Source organism: Terrapene carolina, unplaced genomic scaffold (genome assembly GCF_002925995.2).
Source record: "Terrapene carolina triunguis isolate 2854851 unplaced genomic scaffold, T_m_triunguis-2.0 Scaffold998, whole genome shotgun sequence".
Lineage (NCBI taxonomy): Eukaryota > Metazoa > Chordata > Testudines > Emydidae > Terrapene > Terrapene triunguis.
Window position 1 is genome coordinate 3,119,498 of NW_020665349.1, and position 15,007 is coordinate 3,134,504.

The following is a 15,007-nucleotide window of genomic DNA, read 5'->3' on the forward strand; positions in this document are numbered from 1 at the left end:
CTCTGCATGTTTTGCCTAATGTTTGCAAAGACAACAGTCCTGTAGAGCAGTGGTTCTCAAACTAGGGCGGCCGCTTGTTCAGGGAAAGCCCCTGGCAGGCCGGGCCGGTTTGTTTACCTGCCGCGTCCGCAGGTTCGGCCGATCGCAGCTCCCAGTGGCCGCGATTCGCCACTCCAGGCAAATGGGAACTGCAGGAAGCGGTGCGGGCCAAGGGATGTACTGGCCGCCGCTTCCCGCAGCTCCCATTGTCCTGGAGTGGCGAACCGCGGCCACTGGGAGCTGCGATCAGCCGAACCTGCGGACGCGGCAGGTAAACAAACCGGCCCGGCCCGCCAGGGGCTTTCCCTGAACAAGCGGCGGGCCTAGTTTGAGAACCACTGCTGTAGAGGACTGCACCTTTTTTGAGCAGAATGCTAAGCAAGCTGAATACTAACCATAGGAAAGACATACAAAGCTGAATTAATCATAGTTTACAACAAAGCACAAACATTTATTAGTTCAGTGTTTTCCTTTTTAAAAGGTCAGGAGCACATTGAAATGGGCTGTGATTTTTTTAACAAACAAACAAATCAATGGGAATAGCTCTGAAGGTTGTTTTTTTTAACTCCAACTTTATAAATTGGAATTTTCACCTGTTCATCATCATATGCTATATTTATTTATCCTCTCTTGTAATACAAGAACAAGGGAACATTCAACCAAATTGAAAGGTAACTGTTTCAAAATGACAGAAGAAAATACTGTTTTACTCAACGTGCAGTTAATCTGTGGAACTCATTGCCACAGTATTCCATTGAGGCAGTGAGCTTGATTGGATTCAATAAAGTAGATATTTATGTGGATAATGAGAATATCCACAGTTACGTTAGCGAGTGTTTTTTTTAAAAAGGGACATAAACCCTCCATCTAATTGATGAGATTCGGTAGAAACTTCCCCTGTAGACAGGTTATTCTATAATTGTCCACTGTGGGGTTTCTTGCGCCTTCCTTGAAAGCATCTGGAGCTGGCCAGGTGTAAGCATTTTGGGGCAGGTACTGTCTTCCTGTTTATTTTGTTCAGCTCTTAGTATGATGGGGTATGATCTTGATTGAGATCTCTGGGCGCTACTATAATATACATAAAGATCACTGCAAGGATCCTGGATTAGATGGACCATAGCTTTGATCAGTCTGGCAACTCCCATTATTCTGTGCTTCTTTATGCTAATGAAATTAATTGAACATCATTTAAAGCTTATATATCTGCGAGTTTCTGGGTTGGTTATCTTGTCTCCAGCAAAGTGCTTGTTGGGGTAGCACTTGGAGCAAGACATGAAGATCTTCACCGTGGGAGATGGGGAGGGGGGGAGATTATGCTGAATGTCTCCCTTTCTCCATGCTGTTTGCATTATTATTATTATTTATTATTATTTGTATTGCAGTAGTGCCTATAGGCCAGGGCTACACAGTGCTAGGCACTGTACAAACATCTTACGGGGATGGTTTCAAAGCTTGCAATCTAAACTTGAGATGATACAACAGTTGGGCATGACACAGAGAGCGGGGGTGACACTCATGGACAGCATAGTAACCAGCCACAGTGCACCAGCTGGCTAGCCAGTGTCAAGTGTTAGGGCTTCAAGGAGAAAACCTTTAAAAGCAATAGTCGGTATATTTGTAAGTTACCCAAATTTTTCTACTGTTTGTGCAGCCCATCCCTTGGTAATAAAATATCTTCATGTGGTGTGAAAAGAATAAAATGCTGCAGAGACTGAAGAAACCAAATAGTGCAGTAAAGAAAGGAGAAAAAGTGAGAGCTAATGCAGTGAGATGGCAGGCCCGGTTCTAGCTTTCCTTTTCCCAGGGCCGTTCAGACCCGCTCTGCAGCATTACTGGCAGCCAGCCCCCCCTCCTCTTTTGCACACACTGCCCTACATGTTTTCCTTCCTGTATAATGTCAGTGATTAGCATAAATGGAAGTGGTGCAGCTAAATTCCCCTGTGCACTGGGCTGGAAACGTATCACCGTCTGTGTTCACGGAGCCATCTGCCGAAACGGAAACAAAACTGCTGCTTGCATCCACTCAAGTGTGGAGCCTCGTGGGTTACGTTGAACACTACATAATCTATTAAAGATGAGAAGGGAGCTTCAAAATCCTAATCGGGCATCCCCAGCAGAAGGTCCCTCAATGTTAATTGGCACAAGCAGGCTACTTCACACCCTCTCCGCTTGCCCATTCTGCTTTTCTGCAGAAGTACCGAGGTGTGGCATGAACATGGGATTGAGCAAAGTTAGCTCTCCTCCTAGTGTAAATTGTGTGTTCATATTGCACATATCTAGTCTTCCAGAGCCACGTTTTGGAAATGGGACCATAAACCTGATTGCTGTAAATGTTTCCGGTTAAGTGCAATTTAAATAAAAAAGGTGATGACAGCTAAGTGAAGTAGAAGCTAAATGACTCCTTTCAAACACTAGGTAACGGCTTCCAAGGTAGCCATTGTTTGGGTGGGATTTCATCGTTATTCTGTCCTTATGCTAAATTGTTTGTGACATCTCAGAAAGAACTGACGAACAGCCCTGGGTTGTCTTGTCTTCCCCAGCCCTGCAGCTTCTCTTGGGTTTCTGAGGCCTAAGCTTTTTACAATTTTTTTTTTTTACAGCAAAAACACCAGACATAAAAGATTGGAAATGGGTTTCTGTAATTCATTGCTATGTTTCCTCCTTTGTTCCTGTGAAATTTCGTGAAATCCCATTTCTTCGGGATTTCTTCTTGCCTCACTGAACATAATCAGGAACTCCCATTAACTTAAATTCCCAAGTTTTCTGACACTTGAGAGTTGTTCAACACTTGGCAGTTTTGATGGCCTCGGCTCCTGATGAGCTATGATCGATTTTCCATCAAGTTGCTCTGCATCCTGAGAAGTTCATTGCATGTCCTGGGACTGCGACGTGCAGTGTGATCAATCCTGGATGGGGTGAGAGGGAGAGCCTTGTAATATCAAACAGCAGTAACACCAAAAGATGAAGGACGGGCTATGCCCATGTCATCTTTTGCTACAATCCCATTAGATTTCACAAACTAAGCAGAAGCAATCTGGATGAGTCCTTGGAGGGTAAACTCAAGCAAATAACAGGGGAGCTCAATAGGTCGAACTCTTCCTGCTGATAGTACTAAAGCCACTGCCCCCCTCTGATATTAATACAGGAGCTGCCAACTCTTGGATGAAACACAAAACGTCCTTAATGGTGACTGGAGGTTTTGTGGCTCTTTATAAAAGTGGTGCTTTTGTCTGCTGGTCAAATTCAACTGTGGGTAATTGTATGGTGCCTACCAGAATTCACCTTGCAGTTTCCTGATTATTCTGTTCTTTTCTTTCCATTTTAGACTGTTGTGTTGTGCTATTGTGCATTGTTCAATACATCCCCTATTCTAGTCTCAACCCTGACACACCTGGGTGAATGTTAGCTGTGTAGAAGTGGTAGTGTAGGTGGAACACACAGTGACAGCTGCAGTTAAGGTTAGCTGTAGCCTTTGATATGGCATTCGTCACTGCAGTGACTGAGCACAAACGTTAATTAATCCATCTTCTCCCCAGCCTTTGAGATGAGGCAAAGCATGACTGCCTGACTCACAGATGGGAACTGAGCCAGGGTGACTTGCCTGAGGTCACAGAGGAAGTCACCGTTAGAGCTGGAGATAGAACCCAGATCTCCGTCTTCTAAGCCCAGTGCCTTAGGACAGTCTTGAAGTTATCTCCCTTAGCTTGCCTCAGCATTTCCATTCTGTAGGGCCTGTTCCCATTGCTTCTTAAACTGAACAGTCCCCCTTCAGGATGACATTTTGCTGGCTGAGTGTCTGCCCTGAACATTTTCAGAGTTTCAGAAAATGGTGTACTCTAGCTTAGAACGAGATTTCTGGTGGTGATGGTTGCTTTTAGGAAGTGTGACTATCAGCAGCACCACAGTGTTTTAGAGAATACTTGTGCTAATGGACTGGATGGTCTAGGACTGTGGTTTTCAGAGTAATATTATTTTACCTTTATACTCAATTGTGGCTATTAAAATTGCATTGGCTGACGGTTCATGGTACTGAACTCTACTAGGCTGCTAGCAGAACTTGTTCAATAGAGGGCCTGTGGCTTTGGAATTCACACCAGTCCGGGACAATGGAGCCAACATTTGACAAACTTCACAGGATGATGCCATTTACTGAACTAGTTTAGTTTTAGGTCACTTATTTCATCTTGCTCCTTCCGGTGGCTGCTGCTACGTTTGGTGGCCGCATCGGTGGTTCTGATCAAAACTATCCATAGTGAGTAATTTCATTTTAATTTGTGCTTTAACAGCTTTTTGTAAATATGCCCTTGCGGGTCTGTCTATACTGACCTCAGAGGTGTGACTGCAGCAAATGTAGACATACCCGAGCTAGCGTTAATCTAGCTAGCCCAACCAACCAGAGAAGTGAAGTTGCAGGAGCATGGGCTAGCCGTTCAATTACATACCCAGTGTCCCGCCCGTGCCGCCATGGCTTCACTGCTACGGTTATTCAAGCTAGCTAAATCAAAGCTACCTTGAGTCTATCTGCACGTGCTGTAGTCACACCTCTGTTTGCAGTGCAGGCATACTCTAAGTGTCAGATTAAGCACTGTTGAAAATTTTACCCCAGTCACTAAATAGGAAGAGAAGGGGTCATACAGGAGACATTGGCTCACTCCAACCCACAAACTTGCCTGGCAGAACAGAACTGTCATTCCCTGTTTGCGTTCGGAAGCGGTGTGGAGTCAGGTGCCTTTTATGAATTATGAAACCTCTTTGAGCTGCCAATACTTTTCCAAGGGTGGTATTGTCTGTATATTTGTATGCACAACCAGAGGCCTCTGTGACATTACAGAGAGGCAGTTGCCTTTTTGCAGTAAAGGTTGCAACCAGTTTCCACCATAATCACCCTGATTTGAAATGTTCACTCCTGTCCAATGTCTGCCTCCCTCGAGCACATACCCGTGAGAATTAGGGGCCCAAACCTATTCCTACAGATGTCAATGGGAGTGTAGTCACCATTGACATCAGTGGGGTAAGAATTGTGCACAGTTTGTGTATGTTCTATTCGATATCGTTTCAGAGCCCATCAACCTTGTATCTGAATGCCTCTGTTGGCTGATTCCCCCTTCAAACATAAGGTTCTTCTGTTACTGAAAGCAGAACTCTTCTTTCCTCTACTGTTATCTTCAGTGTCTTTCCCACATTTCCCCCTCTTGTTTGCTGCACCCACTTGTTGCCCTTTGTCTAATATTAGATGGCTAGCTTGTTTGGGATGAGATCATGTCTTCCTGCATGGCTGTAGAGCACCTAGTAGAATGGGCTCCCATCCTTATTGGAGTCTCTGGTCACTACTGCCATAGAAATAATGCATAGACTGTCTTAAGGACCTAGCTAGCACTCGTTCTGCAAGGAGGCGAGTTTGTGGAGCTGGATTCTAATCCTAGCTCTGTAGGTGAGCAGTTTATTAGGGAGAAGTGGTAGTCTCTCGCTAATTAAAGCTGATTTTGATCCCCACTTATAATTCCAAAAAATCCTCAGGCTGTCATATTTTTAAGATTCCATCTCATTGACCACTTGAACCTTGAGCAAATTAAAATACTGGTTGAAAATCATGCAAAATGCTCAAAGGGTCGACATTTATAAAATTATCTAGAGAATGAGGGGTAAGGACAGAAAAGAACAATGAGATTCAGTGTGGGAAGAATGTGACCACACCCCTGGGGACAGATAATAAACGGTCTAGAACTGAAAGGAACTTGGACTGTAATAATCCTTCAGGCAGTGGAAACTATTAGGTTGTGGAATTGTCTCCCAGGAAAATGGTCAAAAACTAGATTGACTCGAGCACTAAAACCAGCACAACGTCCTGCATTGGTGGTAGATTCTTTGCCATTTTCAGTTTCTGAGAGTGCCGACTTGAACCCCTTCCTGGCAGTCCCAACAGAGTCAAAGCTTTCATGGGCTAGCTGCCCCTTTCCACACCCCAACACCAGAGTAAGGCATGAGGCATCTTACAGAGCGAGGTGGAATAGGGACAGAGCTGGCACTTTTCTTGAGCTGTCACTGCTTTGGAGATCAAGAACTTCCCTCTCTCTGGCTTCTTCTAATCCTTGCCACACTTTTCACCAGCTCAGAATTCCGTGTCAGCGGCTGCATGGTAGCCAGGAAAAGAACATTACTAACTTTGTTTTCCCCTTTGTATTCCTGATACAGAGAAGCAGAGGGAGTTAGCTCGAAAGGGGTCCCTGAAGAACGGCAACATGGGAAGCCCAGTTAATCAACAGCCCAAGAAGAACAATGTGATGGCTCGAACAAGGTAGAGAATTTCGTAGTGTTCAAGTATGTATGCAGTGCACCACCATCCCTGGGGACTGGGACTGTCATAATGCTGAGCTGACTTCATACAACAGTAATGATGGCGCTCTCAGGGTCTGGCAGGCCACAGACGCTGTGCGCTGCTTTGGGGAGGGGTGGAGTCAGGGTCAAGGTACAGCCAGGAGAGCAGCTGGGGTACCTTGGCAGACTGGCTGATCTTTATTGAAAGCAGGACTAAACCCGAGGTTCAGTCTGATCGACTGCGGCGTTCCTGGTAATCCGAAACACCGTGTAATCCTGTGAATAGGAGATAGCACAATACTGCTTCAAACGAACACCACCCTGATTTAGGGCTTATCTCTGACTTGGCTGGTTTTATCCCAGTCCTTTTGCTGCTCTTTTTGAATTCAAATGCTTCCAAATACCGGTTGACTTAACAAAGGCCTGTGAATGGCCCGTCTGTATGCGTTTTGCCATATATATTTCGTCTGGGCTCTAAACAGCATGACCAAACTTTCTCAGAGCCGCTCACGCTCACAGATAACTGACAATATTTAGTTTGTGTTGCAGGTACTAGTAAACTGAAAAAAAAAAAAAAAAAAAAAGTTCATGATTGTATGTTTTCATGGATCTCATTTTGTTTTGTCGGTCCACGGTCCAGTACAGTAGAACCTCACTCAGTGAGCATTAATGAGTTGGAACGCCACTGCGTATCAGGGAGGGGTACAGTCATTGAGGATCAGTGAGGGGAACGGTTTGAGTGCCATCACAAGGGTGGCATTTACACCTAGCCAATCTTCAGTGTAGAAGTGAAGACAACTTCAGAATGTTGGTGAAACCTGAATGCTTATTGGCCGATGAGAACGTTGTCTAGTTCACCGTATACTGAATAGAATGGAAACTGTAGGTTAGATTCTCTCTATGTGCTAAGCATCCACCTGATGAGAGATTCTTTGTTGAATCATAAATCATAAATCATGCCTGAGCTGCAATCCAGTCGTCCTCTTTCTGTCAATAGTGTTCATTCCTTTGCCTCAGTTGGGCCATCTTCCACATCTTTCTCCTGTTTCATTTGCATGGCTTTCTTCTCTCTCTGCTCCTTCCTGAGGCTCAGTTAGGGCTGGTCTACACTGGGGGTGGGGGATCGATCTAAGATACGCAACTTCAGCTACGCTATTCGCGTAGCTGAAGTTGAAGTATCTTAGTTCGACTTACCTGGCCATCCTCACGGTGGCAAGTCAACCGCCGCGGCTCCCCCGTCGACTCCGCTTACTCCTCCTGCCGAGGTGGAGTACGGGCGTCGATTCGGGGATTGATTTATCGCGTCTAGACGAGATGTGATAAATCGATCCCCGATAGATCGATTACTACCCGCCGATCCAGCGGGTAGTGTAGACATGGCCTTAGACTCTCTAGCTGATTGTAGGATCAGTTACTGACCTTAAGCATCATCGCTTCTTCTACCTCCAACATTTTTTTTCAGGAGTAGAAAGGCCCCTTGTATGCTATGGAAACAGGACCTAAATTCTGCGGCAGGGCCAGGGTCCCTTGTTTTCTGCAGCTCACTGGTGCGGCAGATTGGAAAATCTGCAGCAACTTTTAAGTAATTTTTTTTTACTGGGGTTTCTTAATGAATTCAGTAAGAAAATGAATAATACAATCAGTGTGGGATTCCACATGCATGCTTTGATAGAAACTTGAATGTGTTTTACTCTTCCCTGCCTTTGTCAATCTTCAGTACATGGCAGACATTTGTATTCCCAATGCCATACATGCTTTGTAAAAAATTGCCAGGAGGGAAGCTGGAAGGTTTGCAGCTGGGGCTTTTTGCACTGGTGGAATTAACTATCATCTTTAGGCTCGAATTAACCCTGCACCTCCCAAACTCTTGAAAGCTGGAAATTTCAGGAAAATGGAACTAATCTTGGGCCCCATCCTACAGTTGCACCATGTGTAGTTAAAAGCCTACCTCTCTGCATTTATACACCCTTGAGGAAACATTGCGTCTCACCACTGAAAAGAACTCACCTCCATTACTGTTTCTGCCCTCTGCATACATTGCTATTGCTCCATTCGTTTAATTTGGTTAGTGTTTAAGATTTTCTCTTCAATTGCTTGGCTAGAAATGCCGTGTTTTTTAAATGAAGGCCGAGGTTTTGCAGTTCAGTTATGCGGAAGAGAGGTGGTTTGTGTGTTGTATGCAGTAGGTCCCCAAGGAAATTAACCAGCTTTCTTTCCAGGAAGATCCTGAATCTACATTCTGTTATTTAAATCTCATAATGATTAACAATATTAACTTACATTCCGTCTTCATGAGACATCTGATGATTCCAAAAGCCGCTATAAAATATTCTAGTCCGTTGGGGTTCTTACACTACACCCATCTCCCTGGTATCAATTTAATTATTATGCTAAAAGAAACAGTTTTAAGAAAAATCACTGTGAAAAGGAGCAGTTTCTAGGTGTCTCCTTATTCCAGTTCCATCTTTACTCCTTTTGCTCTTCCCTCAACATTTGGAGCAGCCTTCCACTTATCCATCAGAAACCTCTCTCCTTCAAACCAAGCCTTCAAACCCCTTTTTTCCCCCCAGGAGTCCGTAGTGTATGTCTTGCCAAACTGCTGGCCAGTATTGGATTATTGTCCTAGGGCGGTTTCTGAATGTTGGTATAAGAACTCTTAACCCCCTGGCAGATTTAGTACTATGAATGGCCTGGTAAATCTCTTGGGTTTTAGCTAATGATTTCCTTGTGTAAACATCTCCATTTCAGGGTGGGCAAGGGCTGAGTTCCATAAAGCCAGAGATTCACCCCTTTTGAAGATTAGAGGTACTCACGGCCACTGCCTTCTGAGGTCTCCTCATTACATTTGCTTATTGGCTACTGTTATCCCTTTACTACTACCAAAAACATTCAGACATCACAAGCAATTCTAGCGGAACCCGCCCACCAGATGAAACACTAGAAAGTACCAGCTGTATCCTTCTGTGAGGGAGGAGTGCACTTCCAAGACACGGCTAGCTCATTCATCTGCGAAAACTGGCCTGACAGCTAACCAGACACAAAACTTGGTTCCATTTCATTGTAAAACATGAATTCCTGGCATATAAGTTATTTTTTTCTACCACTCTCAACCTAAACGACTTCATGAACAAGACAGGATTGTTCAAAGAAAATGACGTTCTGTGGAATGCGAACGAACGGTCTCTCCGATGACCTGGCTATGTTACGACTTCGTCTCAAGTGTTAAATGGTTCTGAGTTTAATTTTGTGCTTAATGGAAAATTTTACTTCTTTCAGGCTGGTGGTTCCCAATAAAGGCTATTCATCACTAGATCAGAGCCCAGATGAAAAGCCACTGGTAGCACTGGATACAGACAGGTATGAAAAGTGTTAATTAACAGTACGATTGTATGTCAGGAGCTTGCATTGTGTCTTGCAAGGAGTGTAGTGCTGAGTGCCCGGGCCCCTGCTTGCACCACTCATGCTAGTTCTTCTACCGAAGACTACTGTAGCCTTGGGTAAGTCTCTTAATCTGTCTGCCGGTCTCCATAGATGTGAAATGGGTCTGCAGCTATTCACTTTCAGACTTTTTAAAACGGGGGCAGGTGGAGTGCTTTGAGATGTGTTGATGAAAGCTGCTACATACATCTATAAACTTCTCTGTGCATGGAGTTGAGATTCATGATATGGACAACATAGAGAGAGGCAAGATGCTAGAGAGAGAACAAGTCTCTTTAACTGTTTCCTTCCCTTTGCTGTCTCTTGTCTTCCCCACAGCGATGATGACTTTGACATGTCCAGATATTCCTCTTCAGGATATTCTTCAGCTGAGGTGAGTTACAATCTCTTCTGCCTGCCTTGCCATAGATACTAATTAGATACTAATTATCGAAGCAAGAATTGAGCCGGGCAAAGAATTTAGCAGCAACACTTTATTCCAAGATTCTTTTTTTTTTTTTTTAAAGATGGCAGGTGCTTCTCCCCCAGCTGAGCTAACTGGCTTTCTCCACTCATCCATTTGAGATAGGCATAATTTTCCCCACGGGATGTTATCACATGTGATCTTAGCACTGCTGAAGTTTTATCCCATAGTTGTCAGAATTTGCATTCCACGCTGGCAAACCTCCAATACATGGTGCCTTGGCACAACAGATGCAAACATGCTATATTGGAGGCCATGGCAGACTTGATAACCATCCACCTGACACGTACAAGTGCAGCAAGTCCCTGGGATGCTACAGTAGTGGTTGCTCAGAGCTGTCTATATATAAGGAATGTTGACATGTGCTATGAATATCAGGGTCACTTTGTGCTTTGTGATCAGGCCCCCACAAAACTGGGGCAAGGGAAGATCCAAGAAGAACTTGTATAGAAGTTCTTGCTGCCTCTTCCTTTGGGAAAAAACTGAGAGTTCAGTATTGTTGATTCTTCAACCTTATTTCCTAGTACATTTCAAACATCTGTGGTGAATCAATTGCTCAGCCACTGGTCCATATTTTGCATAACCAACTAATCACATTAAGCTTAGGCTGTTGGGCAGCCCATTTTCACATGGAGGCCACTGGAAACTGCTTCTCCTTCAATCCCTTCTTTGTCCAAACCAAAATCAAACCTTCAGGAGACAGCTGGGAGCCAGGGTCAAGTCAAGAAATCTGGAATGTATCTGGGTCCCCAAACAAAGCATGCTGTTACAGTAATGCAATCAGATCTGGTCAGCTAAGCAAGGTCAGGCCAGATCAGTATTTGAATCGGAGACCTCAAAGGAATACCTATGGACCACGGGTAGTGGTGATGATTTCAGTAGCTCTTCCTTCTGGATCAATGCTAACACAATGCCCCTGCTTGATGTGAGGTGTTGTGCTGCTGGAGGTTCATTTTTTTTTAACAAGGTCTTGTCTACACAGGGAAGTTATTCTGGAATAAGGTAGGGTGTGAATTGAAAGCACTATAGCTGTGCTGGAATCATGTGGACATTCTTGGTTCAGAATCAGCGTGTCCACATTGGGAGCTGTTTCGATCAATTTCCCTGCGTAGTCAAGATCTGAGATGTAAAAAAGAAGTCCTGATCACATGTGGCCATTAAAGGTCTCACAGCACCCTTTTTTTAAAGTGGTGAGGATTCAGTCCTGGTGTCCTGGCCCAATTCCAGCTCTCCTTACTGCAAACATCTCAAGTTCCAGTTCGATACAATTTCTTCACTTGCTGGCCTAAGCTGCTGGACATTGCTTTTGTGCATTGTTAAAGAAGAGCTGTTTGTCCCACAACATGGCTGCACTTAGTGATGGCTGCAATAAACCCCTGGGCATAGTTCATGTAACCATTTGTGAAAGGTGCAGTATAAATATTGGCTGCTTATTGCTGCATGAGAAACTCAAACATACTTTTCTAAAGAGTGGTGTACTTGTGAGGCCGTACCCGCCATGTACGCATGTTGGCTTCAGGGATTCACTCTGGCAAGCTCTGAGCAATAAACCCCCCCCGCCTTTTTATAAAGAAACTTTTGTTAAAAGCAGGGTTAGGAGGATAGCTCCCTCAGAAACTCTTATTTTAATGGTACATTTTAGAATTAAACTCTGCACTAACGAACCAGAGGGAGCAAACCCCTTGCAAACAGGTGGACCAGAATTGCACTTGGTAGAGTTCTTTCCACTGGCAGCCATCCTCCCTCTCATCCTTTTTTTTTTTTTCTTCCTTTCCTCCAAGAAAAAAAAATTAGTGGCTTTGTGCAGCCTCAATTAGCAGCTCTCTCATTGTGTAGAATCCCTGCCCCTGCCATGCAGTTTGCCAGGCAGCCTGCCCTGTGCTGGGGCCCACATTTGAAGTCTGAAAGTCAGGAGCTCTTAAACTAATGCATGAGACATAGGTTCCTGTGGCCACTTATCACTCTGGCTATGTCTACACTACCACAGTAAGTCAACCTAAGTTACGCTACTCCTACTACGTAGCTTAAGTCGATTTACTGCGGTGTCTGCACCGCACTGGGTCGACTGAAGACACTCTCCCGTCGACTTTCCTTACTCTTCTCGTTCAGGGTGGAGTACTGGGGTCGACCGGAGAGCAATCTGCGGTTGATTTAGCGAGTCTTCACTAGACCCGCTAAATCAACCCCCGGTGCATCAATCGCCGGAGCGTCGATCCGGCCGTAGTGTAGAGATAGCCTCTGATTGCGTCTACACTGCAGCTGCTGGAGTAATTTCCAGCTCAAGGACACACATCCCCACTGACTTTGATCACCGAGCTAGCCCACTAAAAATAGCAGTGTAGCGGCAGCAGCATGGGCTAGCCACCCGAGTCTAATCCTGTCCAAGATCCTAGATAATGTACTCAGGCAGCTAACCAAGCCACCAGCCATGCTGCTGCGGCTACACCGCTGTCTTTAGCACCCTACCTTGATCAAAGCTAGTAGGTGTATGTCTGCCCCAGCTGGGAATCACACCTCCCACTCCAGTGTAGGAGTACCCGGTGAGGCAGGGAAAGCGAGAGGCTTTCAGCAGCAGAAAAGGGGTCTGGAATTATAACTCTTGGCAGCTGGGAAGGAAGTCTGCTTTGGTCCAGTGGTAGTGGGCGGAGGGCGTTTGGAAGCGTTCCAGGCGTCTTGTTTGGGTTGAGAGGGAATTGAAAGGGGGTGGCACCTGGGGATGCAGCTGGGACTCTGGTGGGATATTTTTCACTGCTGGGATGTTTGGCAGCTGGGAATGGAAGACAAATATGTCACATGTTCAGGAAACATCCTCCCATTCTGGACCATTTGTGGGGGGGTGGAGGGGGAAGTCTCAAGTATTTGACTGTTTGTCTCTTTGTCTGCAGCAGATCAACCAAGACTTGAACATCCAGCTGCTAAAGGATGGCTATCGGTTAGATGAGATCCCAGACGATGAGGACCTCGACCTAATCCCCCCTAAATCAGTCAACCCCACCTGCATGTGCTGCCAAGCCACCTCCTCCACCGCCTGCCACATCCAGTAATGAGGACGGCAGGCTGTGATCAGTGCTTTCCACTATAACTGTAAAACTTAACAGCCATTGCTTCCTCCTATGGTAGGACGTGCACCTCTTTGTGTTCATGGAGCCAGGAGAAACCAAAACTCCATTTTATGATTGGTTGATGAGTTATTTTAAGCTATGGTTAACAGACAAAAGCTGCTCCAAGTGCCAGGCTGGAGTCTGAGCAATTGGCTGGTCTGGAAAGCTAATGCAAATGGGTCCAGTGATCCCTGGGTCTGGGCAGGCTCTGGGTATGGTTTGTAAGGTGTATGTACTGGATTGAGAAGGATCAGATGTGGCTGCAGTTAATCCTACCCGTCACAACTAATCCAACTGCGAGTTCAACTGAGTCTAAGATGTAAGGTCTTTCTAACCCGGGGAAAGGTCATTTTTTAATTCATTCACTGAAACTGATCAGTTTGTGCCAACCAAAATTGTACCTGAATAGGAACAGAGTGGAGTATTCTAGACTATGGCAGTGCTGCTGGCAAGGATTAATATACCCTGGAAATCAGTTACACACAAACCGAACATGTAGGAGGAATTTCATTCTGGGTTCATACCAAACTTTACTTGGACTGTCATGTCACAGATCTGATGTAACTTACTGTCATTTCCATATGAGATTAGCAGCAAACAGATAAAATTCTGTCCACAATCCATCCAGGCCCCTCCTGCAATCAATTTATTCCCAGGAGTAAACATACCATATCCATGAATTCAGTCCAGACATATTTATTGGGTTCTGCCTCCAATGTTTAAGGGGAATTTTTGGGGCCCAGCTGCTGGCAAAAATCACAGTCCTTGTCCATTTAAGTAAAAAATATGTATATACCTAGGAAGAATCATAATGATACAGTCTTAAGGTCAGAACCAAAAAAGCAAGTTGAAGAAAGCACATGGTTTTTACAGTACACAGAGGTTCATGTTATCTTGACTTTGAGCCTCTTAGTGCCTATTGAAGAGATTTACCAACACTGTATGTCTGTGCATTTAGTGTTGCCATATGTTAGCAGGATAGGCAGCTTTCAGCAACAAGAGGATTGAGCAGGTTCCCATCATGAGACGCACGAGGGAAACTGCTGTCATCCCACCTCTGCCATGTTCATGTTCAGGAAACATGCCTCTAAGATCAGCAGATTTACTGCATCGCCAATTCAGGTTTGTTTTTAATGCCAGTGAATTTCCTGAATTACGAACCATATTGGCCTCCTGATATTTCTTTTAAACTTTTGGTGCAAAAGGTGCCCAAGAGTCAGGTGAATGTAGGGCCTGCGCTTATTATGCCATCAGACTAAATTCCTTGACATGAAACATGACTGCATATTCTTCTGCTTTGTCAGGAGGGACAAAAACTACCAACCTTGCTTTTAGTGCTTGCTTCAGGTATTGGTAATGAAAAATATTTGAGGAAAACGAAACCATTTTTCCAGTTTAAACTTCTTCTGGGAATTCCTTCATAATGCAACACATATGCTTAAATTTCATCTTTCTGGAGTATAAAATCCTTGTGTAAAAGTTAGATGCCGTCAACTAAATCTTTAAAAGGACACTGTCAGCTGCTGTTAATAGCTTAAATCATTGTTGGCTTTTACTCTGTGTATGGCAAGATGTAGCATACTCTAGTGGTCTGAGCACAGGATTAGAGCACAGGGGCTCCTGGGTTCTAGAGCACAGGGGCTCCTGGGTT

General features: G+C 44.7%; 1 protein-coding gene across 3 annotated transcripts in view; it reads left to right on the forward strand.

Annotated features, from left to right (window-relative positions):
• FAM219A (family with sequence similarity 219 member A) overlaps positions 1-14,965 on the forward strand; it is a 135,008-nt gene extending 120,043 nt beyond the window's left edge. For 2 of the 3 annotated variants that reach the window (XM_026661302.2, XM_026661304.2), the window contains exons 3-6: positions 6,232-6,334; positions 9,631-9,711; positions 10,111-10,165; positions 13,141-14,965. In XM_026661302.2, coding sequence (XP_026517087.1) covers positions 6,232-6,334; positions 9,631-9,711; positions 10,111-10,165; positions 13,141-13,299 — 398 coding nt within the window. In that variant the 3' untranslated portion in view covers positions 13,300-14,965. The remainder of the gene's footprint in view (positions 1-6,231; positions 6,335-9,630; positions 9,712-10,110; positions 10,166-13,140) is intronic. The other variant, XM_026661303.2, reaches the window with a different exon arrangement.
• The last annotated feature ends 42 nt before the right edge of the window (positions 14,966-15,007 follow it).